At 48.6% G+C, this 19,872-nt stretch overlaps 1 protein-coding gene across 1 annotated transcript in view; it reads left to right on the top strand.

Moving 5' to 3' along the window:
• RTTN (rotatin) overlaps positions 1–19,872 on the top strand; it is a 1,129,552-nt gene that overhangs the window by 982,272 nt on the left and 127,408 nt on the right. Inside the window, exon 44 of the mRNA XM_086965450.1 lies at positions 16,601–16,678. Coding sequence (XP_086821576.1) covers positions 16,601–16,678 — 78 coding nt within the window. The remainder of the gene's footprint in view (positions 1–16,600; positions 16,679–19,872) is intronic.

Raw genomic sequence — 19,872 nt, forward strand, 5'->3', positions numbered from 1 at the left:
GCCGCCCTCATCCTTCGGGCGGGTCAGGGTCGTCAAAGCAATTCTACGCCTGCCTGTCCCCCATAAAAAGGACACAATCATTGATCTCAACCGTCTGAAGATCGCTCCAGGTATCCACACAGGGAGGGTCCGGAAAAAGTACAATAGTCGCGGTAGGGCTATCATTTTTAGGAGTGAGACCCGGCCCGCCAGTGAGAGGGGCAGGGTGGCCCAGAAGGTCATACTGCCCTGCAACGCGCGGATACAGCGACCTATATTACCGTCAAGTAGGTCCGCGGGCTCGTGATATATGTACACTCCTAGGTAGCTCAGACAGCTAAGCTCCCATCTAATCTCTGGGTTGGTTAAGGGGCGCTCCTCCTCCTTCCTCAGCGGGAAGAGACAGGTTTTCCTCCAATTAACCCGCAGTCCTGATATTTTGCCGAAGCGCTCTAACAGCCTCTTTGCGCCGTCCACAGCTCCCTCAGCATCTTCTAAGAAGAGGAGTAAGTCGTCTGCGTACAGAGAGATGAAGTGGTGGGTCCCTCTGATTTCCAACCCGTTGCAATGCATCCCCCGCCTAGCCATCGTCGCCAGAGGCTCCACTGCGAGCGCAATCAGCAGGGGAGAAAGTGCACATCCCTGCCTTGTTCCCCGATGCACCTCATAATGGTCCGACACTAAGGGTCCGACCTTCACCCTAGCTTTCGCCGAAGCGTAAAGCACCTTCGTCCACCTGATATATCCCTCACCCAGGCCAAAGCCCTGCATCACTCTATATAGGTATTCCCATTCCAGGGTGTCGAAGGCCTTTTCTATGTCAACCGCCAATATCATGGGGGCTCTCGCTCCCGGCGGTGGGTCATCCACTAGTCTGAGCATCCTCCGGATATTGTGGGTCGTGTTCCTAGTGGGTATGAAACCTGATTGATCTTTATGAATCAGGTCTTGCATATGGGGTAGCAGCCTGGCGGCCTGCACTGTGCTCAAGATTTTGTAGTCTGTCGTCAACATTGACAACGGCCTATAGGATGCGGGGTCTGTGCTTTCCCTTCGTGGTTTTAATAAAGGTATCATAATGGCTTCGCGCATTGACTAGGGAAGTCTGCCCTTTTCCTTGGCTTCATTATATATCACTTGTAACTTCGGGGTCAGCTGATCTAGGTATTTCCCGTAAAATTCTATGGGTAATCCATCGATCCCCGGCGTTTTGTTACGCGCCATTCGCTTTATTGCCCCTCTTATTTCTGCCAAGTCTATCGGGCCACCTAGTAAAGTAGCCTGTTCTGGTTCTAACTGTGGTATCTGCAGGTCACTCAGGAAAGCCTCTATTGCCTCACCCTGGTCCCCCAATTCACTCCTATATAACCTCTCGTAATATGTCCGAAAGCAGGCCAAAATTGCAGGTTGTGTTTGAAGCGTGTCGCCTCCACTTGCCTTTAGGGTCAGGATCGGTTGAGTGCTCCTATTGGGGTTCGCTAGCCAGGCCAAGAGTGTTCCAGTTTTGTCCCCCTCAGCAAGGGTCTTTGATAGATATGCTTTGTAGTCGAAGCTACGAAGGCGCTCTACTTCCGCAGCCACTGCTTCAAGCTCCTCACTCACTCTCCCCTGCAACTCAGGGCGGCCAGGGCGTTCCTGTTCTGCCTCTCTCAATTTACGCTCAGCCTGGTCTAAGTCCTCTACCAATGATCTGCGCGCCCCTGCAAATTTCCCTATGCAGTGCCCCCGCACTACCACTTTAAACGCATCCCTTTCCACTACCCTGGATGAAGCGATACCCTCGTTCTCTGTGAAGTAATTAGCGATCCGATTTTCTAGGTCGTCGCGGAAGGGTGGGTCATCCAGCGTGTCCGGGCGAAGCCGCCACGTCGGAATCTTTGACGGTGTGTTCATCCAATCCAGGGTTAGGAGGATAGGGTTGTGGTCAGATATTGTGCGTGTCAAGTATTCAGTTCGGACCACTGCCGGGAGCATTGTTTGGGAACAAAGGAAGTTATCAAGATGGACATGGAGGTCGTGTAGGCTAGAGTAGAATGAGTAGTCTCGCTCCGTCGGATGTTGTGTGCGCCAGCTGTCTGCTAGGTCCCATGTCCCCTGCCATTCTGTTCTGCACCTCGCCAACCTGTGTACTGGGGAGGTATGTAGCGGAGGGTGTGATCTGTCTAGTGTTGTATCTTCTATGGAGTTGATTTCCCCCCCCCCCCCCCCCCCCCCCATCAGCATATTACCTGTAAAGTAGGTGGCCAGTACTCTGGAGAGCCTCGCAAAATAGGCTGCCTGATCTACATTTGGCGCGTATATGCTACTAAGCACAATGTGTCGACCTCTTAGTAGCCCTTCAACCGCTACAAATCTCCCCTCCGGATCTTCCGTATGCCTAGTGACCTGAAAAGGGACTCCCGCTTTGTGAAACTAGGCTGGTTTGACAAATCCTGTACAGCAGCTCTACGGGAATTGAAGAAAGCCCTAGGTATTAAACCCCGAGACTGCAATAGAATAAAACAATTAAGGGTTAATTATAAATTGGCAATTTCCAACAGAAAAAAGGGTTTACAAAGTGAAGCATGGGATAAGTTGAAGGAAGCAGCAGAGACCAAAAACTGCAAACTTTACTGTGAAACAATTAATAGTCCCTTTTTGAACACTGATGGAATCCCGGAAATAACTTCTTATGTTGCATGTGAGGAGTGGATTATCCACTTTACTAATATTTTTAACCCTGAAGGGATACCCCTAAACCCACCAGCTACTGAGCCCTCCTTCTGGATACCCTTATCCCTGGAAATAACCCTGGAAGAAGGACACAAAGGGCTTTCTAATAGCAGGGGGGGGAAGGCCCCGGGCCCCGACGGGGTCCCTATTGATCTACTAAAAGCTGAACCTAACTTGTGGGCTCCTATCCTGGTGAGGACTTTTAACTGTGCAGCAGAAGGTAATATCCCTCCCTCCTGGGGCCAATCAGTTATTATCCCACTATTTAAAAAAGGGAGTAAATCTGAGGCTTCAAATTACCGTCCGATCTCTTTGTTGGACGCCTCAGTAAAGGTCATGAGCAGAATTCTGCTCAAAAGACTAGAAACTTGGGCTACAGATATGAATATTTTAACAAAAGTGCAATATGGCTTCAGGAAAGGTATGGGCACCTTGGAGCAATGTGTAAATTTGGACCTTATTTTAAAGAAATATACTGTAGCCAAAAAGGGCAATCTTTTTTTATGTTTTGCTGACCTGAGCAGCGCGTTTGATTTAGTTGATCATGCCATTCTTTGGAAGGTTTTTCTTGAGTCAGGGGCACCAAAGGAAATAGTTCATTTTTTGGCCAGGCTCTACGAGAGACTTTCCTGTAAAGTTCGTTATGGCACCCTAGGCGAATGTACGCCGTTTCTCAAAGTCTCACGGGGCATTCGCCAGGGATGCGTGTTGGCCCCCCTTTTATTTTCCTTTTTTATTAATTATATTGATCGCATCTTGGTTAATACCCCAGCAGATGCCCCCCTGATCGGAGGCAAACCTGTCCCAATATTACTATATGCGGACTACGCTGTTCTTTTATCTCGTACCCAGATTGGTTTACAGCGACTAATTGACAGATTTATGCTGTTTATTCAAAACAGAAAGCTTCGCGTGAACAAATCTAAGACGTATGTAATGCAGTGTGGGCAGTCCGCAAATAAACTGAAGTCCAGCTTTTTCTTAGATAGCGACAAGATGACACAGGTAAAATCATTTTGCTATCTGGGAATTACCTACGCCAATGACGGGTCATGGATACCCGAGTTTGATAATATCAGGATGAAAATGTTGCGAACCACTAGTAGTATTTTCCGCTTTGCATCCAAGCTCGGATCGAGAAGTATTTTAGATATGATTAACGTATATAACATACGCTGTGTTTCCTCTGCATTGTACGGGGCGGGTGTGTGGGGTCACACTGAGGGCCCATCGCTCCAAAAGGATGAAAACAAGTTTCTAAAAAGACTGTTATGTCTCCCCCCCGCCGCCTCTGTCCAACTAATCCATGATGAGGTGGGGATCGAGTTCATTTCTGACTTAGCAGCCGTTCGGCCACTCTTACTGTGGCGTTCTATTTGGGCTAAGACAGAAACTCGATTCACTCAAGAAATTATTCTTGACTGTTTAGGCCTGGATTACTCACTTCGCATTCAGTGGCTGAAATACATTCATTTCTGGTACAAAACCCTATTTGAAATTGATGTTCTCCTTGACCCCGAATTGGCGGTTGCAATCCCCAAAAAAGAAATCAAACAAACATTTTTAAACTTCAAAAAGAAAGGGCGAGATAAGGTATATGGCAAGTTAGCCACCGTGAAGTTCTACAAAGAATTAAACTTAACTCCGGGGTTTCAAGCCTACCTTTCGAATGTCTCTCGACCCTCCCATCAGTTTGTACTAACCCGAGTTAGGTTGGGTATTGCACATCACCTTGACGCCTTCCCAGTACAGAAATTAAGATCTGAGACTCTCTGCCCTTGCGACAACACCTCACGCCAAAGCTGCTGTCATTTTTTACTTTTTTTGTAAATTCTATCACTTTTTAAGAATAAGGTACCTAAAACCTATCCTTATAAAATACAATATTCGATCTTTTAAGAGTGCTCTAGAGTTACTATCTTCACTAGAGAATGTGGATATTTGTTTCTTTGTTGCCACTTTTATCTTGAAATGTACAGCTGCCAGGAAGTGTATAGTGCTGCCATAATTTTATACACTCCTGTCTGTACATATTTTCTTTTTAACAGCATATTGTATTTAATCTCGCATTATGCCCATTGTCTGTAAATGTATGGTCCTCCTACCTTTCCCCTTTTGTACTGTATTTGCTCTAGCCCTATTGAAACCCTGCTCAAAATGTACAGCTGCCAGGAAAAGTATTTTGTGTGATAATTATCTTTACTCCTGTCTGTACATGCATGACCCTTTTTTATCTTTATCTTTTTAACTCTATATCATATTTTTAATCATGTATTGTTGCCCAGTGTATGCTAGTATATGTTTCCTTCTTTTATGAATTATCTCTGAGATCATTTGAGTCACTATGTTTTTAGATTAATCGTGTATGTAATGAATTGTTTATATGTCAATGCTTGTATGGTTTGTATTTTCAAATCGAATAAAAGCTTATGACTTGACTCCCGCTCTCACCCAGATCAACACTCCCCTAGCAAAAGCAGAGTACATGGTGTAAAACAGGTGGCCCCTCCATCTACGCTGTAGCGCCACTCCCTCCTTTCTCGTTAAGTGGGTCTCTTGTAGGAATGCTATTTGCACTCCTCTACGGACTAAGTAAGAGTGGATTTTGTGTCTCCTCGCCATTGTGGTTAGACCCCGCACATTCCAGGACACACATTTTATTGAGCCCGCATTAGCCATTGCCCCAACTTGTGCGGTGTAAGTCAATAACAGGTTGCAGCCAGACACCAGATATCACACCGTTCCCGCCCATCCCCAACATTCCCCTCACCCCCCCTCCCCAACCTACACCTCGAGTTGCCCCAACTTCTCCAGGTCCCCCCTCCCCCAGAACAGGACCCAACTGCAGAAGAGTCGCTCCCATCCAAACCATTGAGCGAACACGCTCTCAACTGTCCCTAGTCCGTAGTCTGTACCACGGAGGCCTTATGGGCCCTGGGGTGCGTGTGCTAGCTACTAAAACCCTTCCAGTGTTGTCCCCATACCCCCGCCCCACAGTACTCATTATGACTCACGGTATGCCAGTCTTACAGTGGCCTGCTCGAACAGTCCGTGAAGGCTACACCATTAGTTTCCAGCCTTGTCAGGTACTGTGGTCAGGATTCAGCATTCGATGATTTCTCCTGAGGTTTGTGGCGTGACCTTCGGGCCCCTGGCGCCGCCCAGCTCCGATAGCTCAGTGTCCGAGCGCGTTCTTTGGCCCTCCGAGCCCGATTCCCTCGCCGATTGGACCAGCACCGATCCCGACACTTCCTTTACTGCCTGCAGCGCTGCTCTTCGTTCACCCTCTGTTTGGGAGATCAACGGTTTTCTGGACCCCTGTCTGCGCCTGCGGAGCCTCCGTGATTGCCTGACTGTATGTTTCTGGCATTCCTCCTCGGCCCTGTATCGAGCTCCGTCCGTGCCCGCTTTGTAAGTGTCCCACCAGGCCCATGCCTCCGCCGAAGTTGTGAAGAACAGCGCCTTTTCGTCTAACACTACTCGGAGTTTGGCCGGGAACAGCAGCGAGTACTGTAAGCCTTCTGTGCGCAGTTCTTTTTTGATAGAGAGGAATGAGGCACGCAGTTTTTGGGTCTCGAACGTGTAGTCCGGGAATAGCGTAACCTTGCTATTGTCCACTTGGAATGGGCCTGTGCCCCTGGCCCGCTGCAAAAGCCAATCCCTGTCTTTGTAGTGAAGCAATTTGATGACCACTGGGCGAGGTGGTAGGCCCGGTTTCGGGGGTTGGGACGGAACTCGGTGCGCCCGCTCTAGAGTGAAGAAGGGGGAAAGACCCTCCGGGGCCACCACAGTCTTTAGCCAGTCGTGCAGGTAGCCCACCATGTCTGTGCCCTCTTTTTTTTCGGGAAGACCCACCAGGCGCACGCTGTTCCTCCGACTGCGGTTTTCAGCATCCTCCGCCCTCCTTTCCAGGGCTTGTATCCGCTCCATCGCTTCCGTGAGCTTCCCATCCATTGACTTATGCGCTGGTACGATGTCTTTTAGGGCGTCTTCCGCATCCTTCACCCTATCAGTTAACTTTGCGTGGTCAGCCTGCAGGAGCCCCAGTCCGGTCGATACCTGCACAATGTCTTGGTGTAGGGCATCCTTCGTGGCAGCAATAGCTGCTAGGATCCGGTCCTGCATCTGTTGCAGATCCGTGGTGGACTGTGAAGCATTGTCCGGCGGTTCTGTGGTTGGGCTCCCATCCCCTTTTACGCTCCTGGGCTTTCCCATCTCGCTCCCGCGATGTAGATCCGGGCCCCCAGAAATGGTCGATCGTTGTCGGTGCTCCCTGCAGCAAGCAATCCGGCGGGCACGAATTTGGGGGAGGTCAGGTCAAGTCCTCTTCCCGGGCACTCCACTCCGCGTGGTCAATCAGTCCTCCCCGTCTCCGCAGGCCCCGGTGTCATGAGGGTTGGTCTCGCCACTCGGTACTCTCCGCTTTCCACTCCGGCGGCACCCGCCAAAGGAATGTTGTCTGCAGCTGACTCCCGGCGCACAGCCAGCGCAGTGTCGCACGTTCACCTATCCGGGCTCAATTCCGTCCCGGCCTCAGCTCGCGGGGGAGTCTACGATCAATCTCGTGGAGGCTGCTGGTCTTCCTCAGCCGCTCCACCCCCTCAGGCCCCAATCCGGCCGCTGCAAAGGTCCAGCTACCTTCTCCACGCCCCTCGCAGCGGGGCCGGGCCCTCAGGGCTCCAGGATTGCACTATTGCACGTGCCCTTTCCACCCCCCCCCCCCCCCCCCCCCCCCCCCCCAGGGGCCAGTCACTGCAGAGCCTCACCGTCCGGGGCCGGCAGGCGAACCCTCCGGTTGCCCCACGATGCGTGCAGGGGTGATGGAGTCCAGTGCAGAGGCGTCGATATTCCGCCCACCAACAGAGCGGGCCCTTCCCTGGTTCGCCTGTGCCCTGGGCCCCACGCCAGTCACTCCGGGCTCGGGGGTCAGTAATGTAGGTGTTGGTCCCCGTTCCCCTCTGCCAGCTCCTCACAGGCCCACCTCCTCCGTGCAGTAATATGGCAGGGGCAGAGCAGCATCCACCGAAACACCAGGCCCCGGAGCCGGGGGTAAATTTATCGTCCCCTAGGGCTTGTGGGGACTCATTCAGCCTCCCGGTTGGCTCACATAAAGGTCCAGGCCAGTGGAGCGGCAGTCGGGCCCAGCACTCTCCCGGGGCCCCCTCCGAACTGTTTCCCTCTTCCAACCGGGCCTCGGGGAAGGGCTGCGCCAGCAGGGATAGCAGGCCGCCAAGCCGGGGTATAAATTATCCTTCTCCCGGGCGGGGCGGAGCTTCGTCGGAGCCGCTCCCGCGCCCGAGTTCCCCGATGGTCTCACCGAGATCGGGCCCTGCCGGTGTGCCAGACGGTCTTAGCTGCCCCCCGGCCACCAGGTACCTCAGTTCTCCGCTCTGCTGGGCACCGGGGGTGGGTCCGCCGCTACTCTCCGGCAGCAGCTGTGTAGGGTGCCGCCATCTTGCGCACTGGAGTCTCGGGAACCTGACGGCAAGGTGCGCCCGCTGCGGGAGATTCCTTGGTTCGCCACCCGAACCGGAGCAGGCCTGGGTGTTGTACTCGGGATCGACCCGATTTCACGGGGATCCCGGGTCGTAGACAGGATTCTTCGGCGGATCTTAGGGCAGAGGGTCGGGAGCCTCGCTAGGCTGCGACCGTCCGCATCGGCTGCAACCCACGCCCCCACCCCTTCCAGCCTTTATCCCAGGTTTCGGTCAGGTTGACGCTGCGGCTTCTGGGGCTGATGGCTTCCTGCATCCTTCTGGTGCATCAAGCCCGTTGGCGGATGCGGGCTCTACAGTGGGACCTGAAGTTTCAGTGGGCCCAGCATCAGGGCAACCTGTCCAACCATGTCCTGATCTCGGAGGGCACTGCGAGACAGCTGCAGTGGTGGCTCACGAACGGCGATTGGGTCAGCGGCAGATCCCTCTCCCTTCCCCAACCGGAGCACATAGTTGTGACGGACGCGTCCCTCCAGGGCTGGGGAGGCCACATGGGAGAGGCGGAGATCAGAGGCCTCTGGTCTCCGGCGGAGTCCCGGCTCCATATCAACCTTTTGGAGCTGCGGGTGATTCGTCTAGCACTGAAGGCATTCCTCCCCTCTGTCCGAGGGAGTGCAGTGCAGGTGTTCATGGACAACACCACCGCCATGTGGTACTGCAACAAACAGGGCGGGGTGGGGTCGTGGACCCTCTGCCAGGAGGCTCTGCGCCTCTGGCAATGGCTGGAACATCAGGGCGTGACTCTGGTGGTTCAACACCTGGCAGCTTCTCTGAACGCCAGGGCGGACGAACTCAGCCGCCGGTGCATGATGGATCACGAATGGCGTCTGAACTCGGACGTGGTGCAAGGTCTCTTTGTGCAGTGGGGAGAGCCTTGGTTAGATCTATTCGCCACCGAAGAGAACGCGCAATGTCATCAGTTCTGCGCGTTGGAATTTCCAAGGCGGCACTCGCTCAGAGACGCTTTTCGTCGCGAGTGGAGTTGCGGTCTGTTGTACACCTTTCCGCCTATACCACTTCTGCCCAGAGTGCTGAAGAAGATCAGGCGCGACCGGGCACAAGTCATCCTCGTGGCTCCGGACTGGGCACGAAGGTACTGGTATCCCGAGCTACTCAGTATGTCAGTCGATCCCCCGGTTCGTCTGCCTCTTCAGGAGGACCTTCTGTCGCAGCAGCAGGAGACGGTCCTCCACCCGAACCTGTCCAGTCTCCACCTCCATGCTTGAAGATTGAGCGGCGACAGTTGAGACCATTTGACTTGCCTCCTGAAGTCTGTAACATCATTCTGGCAGCCAGGCGTCCCTCCACAAAGTCGGTATACGCCTGCAGGTGTAACAGATTTGTGGCATGGTGCACAGCAAAGGCTGTGGATCCCCTCAATGCCCCTCTTTCTGTGCTTCTTCTCTTTCTTCTTTCTCTTGCCCAGCAGGGCTCTGCTCTGGGCACTATCAAGGGCTACCTTTCTGCTCTTTCAGCCTTTTTGAGGCTGCCTGATCAACCTTCTTTGTTCAAGTCCCCTATCGTTAATCGATTCCTGAAAGGCATCACACATACGTTCCCTCCTGTTCCCTTTGTGATGCCTCAGTGGGACTTGAACTTGGTTCCTACTTTTCTGATGTGCGCTCGCTTTGAGCCACTTCACAACTGTCCTCCTCGCCTTCTCACTTTGAAGACTGCCTTCCTGGTAGCCATCACCTCTGCCAGGAGAGTGAGTGAGCTCCAGGCTCTATCCTGTAAACCTCCTTTCCTTTCAGTCCATCCGGATAAGATTGTGTTGCGGACAAGGCCCTCTTTCCTACCCAAGGTTGTCACGGCCTTCCACATTGGGTAATCCATCACCTTGCCCACCTTCTTTCCGCCTCCGCATCCCTCGAGAGAGGAAGAGAGGCTCCACCGTCTGGACCCAAAACGTGCGCTCTCGTTCTATCTGGACCGCACACGCCAGTTCCGGGTGGATGACCAACTCTTTGTTGGTTACGTGGGCGCTAAGAAGGGGAAAGTGGTGCACAAGCGGACCATCTCGCGGTGGATCATCTTGTGTATCCAGGCGTGTTACTCCTTGGCAAAGAAGGAACCCCCTGTTGGGCTGAGGGCTCATTCCACTCGTGCCACAGCGACAACAACTGCCTTGGGCCGAGGTGTGCCCTTGCAGGACATTTGCCCGGCGGCTACGTGGACCTCGCTGCACACTTTTGCAAGACACTATTGCCTGGACAGTCAAGTCCGGAGGGATGGCTTCTTTGGCCGTTCCATCCTCCAGGACTTTCTGGTATGATTATTGGTTCGCAGACCCACCACCGGGGTTGGTATTGCTGGGGTATCTATTCTAAGGTAAGGAATCTATCACTAACGTGTCTCTTTCAGATGCACAAGTTACTACTTGTGTAACGATATATCTGTAAGAGACATTAGTTAGTGATAGATTCCTTACCGACCCACCCATCCTCCCCGTTCTGCAAACCGATATCTAGGGTTAAGGTAATCCCCTTTCAGGGCCCTAGTTTCAAGGCATCAGTGTTGGTTTTTAGCATAGCTCTGCGTTTCTGGCGCGGAAATGCTGTGTCTAAGAACTGACGTCAGCACGCGGAGGAGGTGTCTAAGTACTCCGATGACATCATCACGGCGCCCACGACGCCGACGACGGACGCGGAGCCGCAGATGACTCCTACCGACGCGCAAGGGTACTGCTAGGCAAAAGTTTCCGGATCCAGTCTGACGCCTGGGGATATTCTAAGGTAAGGAATCTATCACTAACTAATGTCTCTTACAGATATATCGTTACACAAGTAGTAACTTGTGCTTTAAGGGCAGGCAGTGCTCCCATCGACCAATTTGTACTCTTAAACAAGCATTTTCGATGCAATAGGTCTCACATTTAAGAGAGTTTAAGCTACTGGCATTGTAAATGACAATGCCTTTTTAAGTTGTTTTTAAAACAAATAAATAAAAGGCATTGTCATTTACAATGCCAATAGCTTAAACTCTCGTATATGCAGACCTATTGTATTGCAAATGCGTACTATAATTTGTTTTTTAAAGCAGTAGGAGAAAGCGTGTCCTGCCTGCAGCAGGCAGGACAAAGCTACTTGAAAAAATAGTGCTCGTAGGCTGTAATTAAAGTGTTCCAAAGAACAACACACTTAACAGTGGGTGTTGCCATGGGAGGTTACAAAATGAGACAAGGCAGTACTAATAAACATGTTAACACAGAGAGGGGTAGAGAGGAAAACACCCAACACAAATACGTTAACAGACATGCAGTGGCACAAGTCGTGTGTTTTGAAAACTGCCCTCATGTGTGGGTGACATGCTTCATCATTGGGTCTGCTCTCAAAACGCCCTGGTGTAGCCACGCACAGGGCGGAGCATAGGGAGGGGGAAACACAAAACAACATAAAAGTGACAAAACAGTGATAACAAAGTGAGTGTTAACCTATGACTGGGTACAGTGATAGAAAAAAGTGCAGCAATAGAAAGTGCTTAACACTGGCTCATGGATACCTTTCGGACCTTTATTCATGGGTTCCATGGTCAGGATTAAAATAGTGAAGGATGGGAAGTGTTTTATACAGAATATCAAGTTCCCAAAACACCCCTCCTTAAACTGCCAATGCCAACATGTTTCGACCGTCTTACTGTGCCCCTACTAAACCGGTCACTCCGATCTTAATCAGGACTTCTACCAGTCCCAGTCCACTCTCCCACCTTACCTCAATTAGGTTAATAGATTTGGTGAAATGATCATTATCGATCAGAAACATGTGGAGGTAATTCCCACCATCACGGGATACACATACGAGTTTATTCGTGGACCAAACTCGAAAAGGCGCCAGGCAGGGAGAACTCCAAAGAACACAACCTCAATCAGGTTAATAGATGGGGTGAAATTATCATTATCGATCAGAAACGTGTGGAGGTGATTCCCACCATCACAGGATACACATACGAGTTTATTCGTGGACCAAACACGAAAAGGCGCCAGGCAGGGAGAACTCCAAAGAACACAACTGTTCCGCACTGATTTTTCCATGCCCCTGCGGCGCTGCGTATGGTACCAATGAACAGCCACAGTTTACAGTGGACAATGACACAAGCCAATGAAAAATATGGGCGTGGAGTAGGTGGAGCTTCAAGTCCCTACCTCAGTACAGCATGCCTCACATAGCAGCGTATGTGCTGCCCAGGCTCGATCTAATAATGAAACTTAAGCATTTCATTTTTTCTTCTTTTTGAGCACATCCCATTTTACTTTAAGGAAAACGAGTTGCATCAAAAAAAAAAAGATTGCTTTATTAAAAAGCAATCACACACATGGTGTTCTGCTAACCCCAGCAGGCCACTATCCCTTTGATGGCTGCAGTTCCTAATGGGTCGCAAACTGCATCCTACCTCATTAATATTCATGAGGAAGGTTTTACGCAACTCCATTAGGAATCGCTATTTTCAACTTCTAGGTTATTACACATTAGGACGTGTGATTTTCTAATTGCAATTCCATAAATTCTCGAAATATGGCCCCATTATTATTCAAAATGAGTTTTTAAACATGAACTGAAAAACACTCCTTCCCCTGTCCTGATGGCAATGCTATTAGTGAATTAAGGGCCAGATGTACATAGGTAATCATTTGTGATTACCAAATTTCGATTTTTTGCGATTCGCTCTCTGCGAATCGCAAACAACATGTACAAATGTGTGCTGTACACATTTTGCATTACCCAGTGGGTCGCAAATAGATCTACCTCAGTAATATTCATGAGGTAGGTATCTGTTTGCGACCCATTGGGAATCACAAAAATCATATGGATGGCGACCTGCTGGGGACAGCCGACCACCATGTCTGAGATTGCTTTATAATAAAGCAATATATATATATTATTCTAAATGCAGCCTGTTTTCCTTAACAAAGGAAAACAGAATGCGCTTAAAAAAAGAACAATTAGCTAACCGATGTGTCAAGGCTAACAGGCTTCAAGGGGTGGAGGTTGATTGGGATAGAATACCTGGGCGATGTATGGAAGGGGTGCGTTCCTAGATCCTTCGAATATCTTAAAAAAGAATACCAACTTCACGACTCCCAACACTGTTACTACTTGCGACTTACGCATGCCCTGCGACCACATGTGCACACGGATGTTTCGCTCCCGGAATACTCCCGGAATACTCTCCATTAAATTTAAATGTTTTGCATCCACATTTCAGTCACATAACATTCACACATACCACTGCAATTCGGTATTAGGAACGGACACCCTAAACATGCCCCTTCCCTATACCAAATCGCAAACCCAAATTGCGATTCTGTAACAGGTTACTGAATCACAAATTGGGCCTTTGTACATAAAAAAATACCCTTGAGCGTTCGCAAACGGCCCAATTCTGCAAATCGTGCCATGTGCTAATGAAAAAAAGCTGTGTACATCTAGCCCCTAGATGCAAGTCAGAGATCATGTGGACCCTACCCTTTATGTGTGCTAGATACTTATTATACATGGGGCAAATGTTTAGTCTATTTGATCAAACAAAATCGATTATTTCTACAACAGAAATGTTGAACTCATATTTGAAGGTGTTGTCAATTGCGATAACTAAGAACAAGCCAGCTCTGTTAGATAAAGACAATTTGAGACCAGTTTACGAGTCAAGTACATACATTCCAGTTAGGTCGAGTAGATTATTCAAGTTACTAGACCTACAGGTCTGGTAACATTTTTATGATTTTTCGAGGCCTGTATCACAATATGTTCATACACATTTGCACCCTGCATTTGTGCTTAGAGAGCAAACTTTAGGGGTGACTTAAGAATATATAAAAGTAGTTCTTTTCTCCAAGGCAAAGGCACGTTTCCCTGCTGTATGTCATTGCAGTGCGTATAAATTGCAGTCCAGCCAGAGCACAGTGGTACTCCTGACAGACACATATTATTGCCATATAAATGGGTGGTGTAAGTGTGCACTGCCTCCCACATATGACATTTAGCTTTCCATGCTACTGGTGCATTTAGGCACCATTTACAAGGAGAGGTTAAAAAAGGCCAAACCAAGAGCTCCAATGTACAGCACGTGTTTTTGATGGAAGAACAGATACTACCCTAGCGTTCAGCAGTGTAAAAGGACATATAATCCTAAACGAGCAACATCTGACGGGAAGGATTGGGGGGGGGACCAGACTATAGTGTGGTAATTTCTCAGAATTTTATCAGAAATTTGAAAGCATGCTGCACAGACTTTGGTGGTCTTCTTCAATAAATACTACTATACAGATACTACTGTGATGCTGTTCTATACATTGCAGCCCTGAAGAATTTCGACTAATTTCTTAATTTGTGGTAGCTTCGATACCATTTTTCCATGTTGTAGTTTTCCCAGATATCACCTAACACTCGCACAAGTTGGCTTGACTGTGGTTGGCTGTTTAGTAAATATCTAGATGACATAGAATATTACCCAATATTTTCATCAACTGTCCTTTATTCAAATTCTTGTTTTTCACTTTAGTAATCATTCTAGTTATTCACTGTAACTGTCTGCCTTCCGTGCTTTCTTGAAGTTTGTTCTGCACACAAGACTTTTTATCAGCCAACACATTTTGTTCTCTGGACTTTCTCAAGGTTACATAGCGCCAAGGTATTAATGTTATATGTTATATGTTATATGTGGGACGGTAAAGATGCAGGGACGCTCAAGCTCATGTGCTCTATGTGGAATCTGTACAACTAACAGCTAAGCCACATGGGCTGTCACCCCTATATGTAAAAATGCAATGAAGAATACATGTTATTTGTCATATGTTGTTAGTATAAAAACCCAATAAAATATATATCAAAAAAAGTCAGTCAAGTCAAGTCAATAAATTTATATAGCGCGCTACATACCCAAAAGGGTCTCAAGGCGCTTGGAGAGGGGTGGGGAATTACTTGTCAAATATCTACGTTTTAAGTTGCTTTCTGAATGCTAGGTGGTTCTGAGTAAGGCGAAGGTGAGTGGGAAGTGAGTTCCAGGTTTTAGCTGCCAGGTAGGAGAAGGATCTACCTCCCATGGTAGTTTTGTTGATGCGAGGTACAGTGGCAAGGGCTTGGTTGGCGGATCGTAGCTGGCGGGTGGGGGTGTAGAAGGACAGTCTTGTGTTGAGGCATTCGGGTCCGATTTCGTAGAGCGCTTTGTGTGCGTGGGTTAGGAGCCGGAAAGTAATCCTTTTATTGACGGGGAGCCAGTGGAGGTTTTTCAGGTGTCCAGAGATGTGATCTTTACGCGGGATGTCTAGTATTAGCCTGGCAGAAGCGTTCTGGATGCGTTGGAGTTTTTTCTGGAGTTTTGCGGTGGTACCGGCGTAGAGGGTGTTTCCGTAGTCCAGACGGCTCGTGACCAGAGCGTGGGTGACTGTTTTTCTAGTTTCGGTGGGGATCCAACGAAATGTTTTTTTGAGCATGCGAAGGATGTTGAAGCAAGATGAAGAGACAGCGTTGACTTGTCTGTTCATCGAGGGTGAGGAATCCAGGATGACGCCCAGGTTCCGTGCGTGGTCCGTCGGGATGGGTGCTTTTCCAAGGGCCTCTGGCCACCAAGAGTCATCCCAGGCAGAGGGGGAGGTGCCTAGGATGAGGACTTCTGTTTTGTCTAAGTTCAGTTTCAGACGGCTGTGCTTCATCCATTCGGCTACTTCTTTCATTCCTTCATGCAGGTTGGTTTTGGCGGTGTTAGGGTCTTTGGTGAGTGAGAGGATCAGTTGAGTGTCATCAGCGTAGGAGATGATGTTGAGGTTATGTTGGCGTGCGATGGCCGCGAGGGGGCTTATGTATACGTTGAAGAGGGTGGGGCTGAGTGAGGATCCTTGTGGTACGCCGCAGATGACTTCAGTGGCCTCTGACTTGAATGGTGGAAGGCGGACTCTCTGGGTTCTTCCGGTGAGGAACGAGGAGATCCATTCCAGTGCTCTTCCTTGGATTCCGATGTTTCTGAGGCATTGTAAAAGGGTGCTATGACAGACCGTGTCGAAGGCTGCGGAGAGGTCGAGGAGGATGAGGGCGACTGAGTCTCCATTGTCCAGTAGAGTTCGAATGTCGTCTGTTGCTGCGATGTATATTTTGCAATTCAAAAGAAGGGAAAAAAAGACTTTAATATCTACCAAATATAAGGAGCGGTGTTCTTAGTTGTAATTAACTGCTACAAGCACACAAAATCAGTGTCATGTTTGTTCCCCATTGTATCTCCTGCTGTGTGGAAGCTACGGCTTCTCTCGAAGCTGCTCATTTTTCAGAGGTAGCTTGTCAGTAACATAAAGGTTCGTGGGCTGGGAGGATTCATGCCTCTTATAGCGAGGTTAAGAAGTCCAGTAAACAGCATTAAGATAAATTGTGGCTGGTTGCTTTCGACAGATTTTCAGGTTTTCTAATACATTTATTTTGCTCACACAGGAAGACAGTCTCATCAAGGAGCTTAAGATTGTTACGCAGCTGCTAAGAAACTGCCTGTATCAAAATGAAAAATGCAAAGTAAGTAATCACAGCTTGCCCATTGCCACAGATAAAGAACAAAAAAACCTTGATACTGTTGGACAGTGTAGGAATTGAAATGGCAGCGTTGAGTAGGACAGAAACTCCCTCTTTACCCACATGGAATGAAAGTGTAATGGAGGTTTCTACTTCAGCGTGTATATGACACACAGACACTTTCACTCACAAGACAATTGACCCCTTTTCAACATCTGTTCTGGGGCATTGTTTGCGCCCGGCGCACCTTTTAAAAGGTGAGGCAGGCGCAAACATTGCTAATGCGCCCCATTATGGTGAATGCGCTGACCCCAGGACAGCCGGGGCCTTGCGCAGACCTGGGGGCAGCGCATTTATTTGAAAACACAGAGCAGCTGCTCTGTGTTTTCACTGTGCACGAAGGGGATCAGAGATCCCCTTGCAGGATGGTGTAGTGGATGTCTGGGGGTTCCATGGGACCCCCTTTACACCCTGCAGATGGCTGTTCTAAGGACAGTACACCACCTTTCAAATGGCACGCTTTCAGTGACTCTGCAACCCCGTCTTGTAATATGGCGCAGACACAGAGTCAAAGGAATTCCCTCATTTGCATAGGGAAAGCCCCTATGCAAATGAGGGAACATAAGTGGGATGAAAAAACTGGGCGGTCTCTCAAAGGGGCGTGGCCAGTGTAATTAGGGGCGTGGCTTTAAAACACTTATGCAAAAAATCTGTTTAGCATAGTGTGCTGCCCGCCTTGTATTTTGCTGTTTCTGTCATTGCATCCAGATATGTGATAGAACAAGTAACATCATACTTACAACAAGTAAGTACTATTTGCTTTGTCAATGGTTATTAGTTGCATAATATAAATAAGCTGCAACTATGGCTTGTTACATGTAATATTGAAAAAGCTTCCAATTAAAGCCCTGGTGACCCTACCACAATGTTGCTGCTCTTGAGTTTCAAAAAGAGACGGGAAATCCATAAAGAAAATGACTCTTTAGAGGATTTCCCTTCCCCCAAAACGCTCACCTGGCATGACGCCATGCGTGACTTCTCCACTAGTGAGAAGTGAGGGCAGGCAACATCGATGTGCTTGCTGTCTCGAAACGGGTCTCTATCGGGCTGTTTTGCGCCCTGGCACTTTTTTCCAGACTACAGTGACAGCAAACTACTGTCACAGCAGTCTGAAAAAAAAACGGACCACCTGTGCCAGGGCTCAAAACAGAGCCCGATAGAGACCCGTTTCGAGGCCCCCTTTAAAAAACTGCCGGTGCTCAGACCCCTGGAGACCCGGCCCACTTAAAGCCCTGTAGAAGGGGGCGCACAAGCGTCTGCGCCCCCTTCTATAAAGTGCCCCGGGGTGCCAAATGCCCATTGCACCCCCGGGGCACCTTCTGTAATACGGCCTCCAGCACTGAATCTTAAATAGTATGACGCTGCGGTCAGCCACATTGGCCACGATAGCTGTCCCGCCTATCAGACGTGCCCGGATGGGAGGACGGTCCTTCCGCTATTTGGCGGCCCGTCACTGGAATGAGCTTCCTATCTCTCTCCGGAAAGCCAACAGCCTTCTCTCCTTTAGAAGAGAGTTGAAGACATGGCTCTTTACTGCTTGACCTCTCAGACCACTGTAAGTTGCTGTATGGTGTTTTTGGCCTCAGATCTCTTTGCCAAAGAGCCGGGACACCCGATGGGGTAGCCGTGCGCTATAGAAGAGATCGCACATAACATAACATAACATGATCTTAGGAACTGACTATTGATGTCCAGCTGACATCAGCCGAAGTGGCAATGTCCTTTAAGTATCCTGTCTAGCAAAGTGCCGATATTGCCCCCAATATGCCAATGAAGCTGGCTTCGTAGTCGCTAAGACTATAGAAGTTTGAATGATGTTTCTATCTGCAGTAAACGAGCTGTCTCATTTCATCTAGTGTATCCTGATCATGGCTTCTACAGACCCTTTAGGGCCTAAAGAATGCTGAGGTCCGACTGCACACCATGTATCTAATTATGTCAGTTTTTATTTATTGAGCAGGAAAGGAGCAATCCACAAGAAAAGCTGCAATTAGCAAAAGCCTCACTGTACAAAAGGTCATATACAGTTCTGGTGGTAACATAGATTTCTGTATTGTATCTGCTTAATGGGTGTGTTTATAACCAGTATAGACAGGCTCGAGGACTTCTTTGTAGAACCATCTACGTATGTACATTGGGGGTAATCTAAGTGCAGGAGCAATTTGGTTACAAAATAGTTATCATTGTAAGCACATGAGGTGAGTGTATAGAAAGATTTTAAAAGGTGGATAGAGGCCCTAGAGCCCACTTCCTCTGAGAGCCTACTCTATTTGTGTGGTCCAAGTAGCTTGAATGAGCATTAATGCGAAGGTGCTCCGGGACGGATATATGACGTTACCACGCGTACTTTTAGCACGCATACCATTACCACGGATTTTTTACAACGCAGGTCATGTTACAACGGATACCCTTACAACGCAATACACTACAACGCACATACTATTACAACGCATACCATTATAACGTAAGTATAGGTAAGTATATATATTTTCTTAAAAATTATTTTGGTAATATTTAATTTAATTATTCATTATTATATTTTAAATAATTATTTTTTTAATAATGAAATTAAATTAATCAATATTTAATCATTAAATAATTATATTAATGAAATTATTTTTAATTGTAATTTTTTTAAATATATATTAAAAATACCCCTGTACCCCAAAACCCATACCCAGCCCTAAAACCTAAAAATATCCCTGTACCCCAAAACCCAGCCCTAAAACCTAAAATACTCCTGTACCCCAAAACCCAAACCCAGCCCTAAAACCTAAAAATACCCCTGTACCCCAAAACCCAGCCCTAAAACCTAAAAATACCCCTGTACCCCAAAACCCAGCCCTAAAACCTAAAAATACCCCTGTACCCCAAAACACAAACCCAGCCCTAAAACCTAAAAATACCCCTGTACCCCAAAACCCAAACCCAACCCTAAAACCTAAAAATACCCCTGTACCCCAAAACCCAAACCCAGCCCTAAAACCTAAAAATACCCCTGTACCCCAAAACACAAACCCAGCCCTAAAACCTAAAAATACCCCTGTACCCCAAAACCCAAACCCAGCCCTGAAACCTAAAAATACCCCTGTACCCCAAAACCCAAACCCAGCCCTAAAACCTAAAAATACCCCTGT

Source organism: Lissotriton vulgaris, chromosome 4_1 (assembly GCF_964263255.1).
Source record: "Lissotriton vulgaris chromosome 4_1, aLisVul1.2, whole genome shotgun sequence".
NCBI lineage: Eukaryota > Metazoa > Chordata > Amphibia > Caudata > Salamandridae > Lissotriton > Lissotriton vulgaris.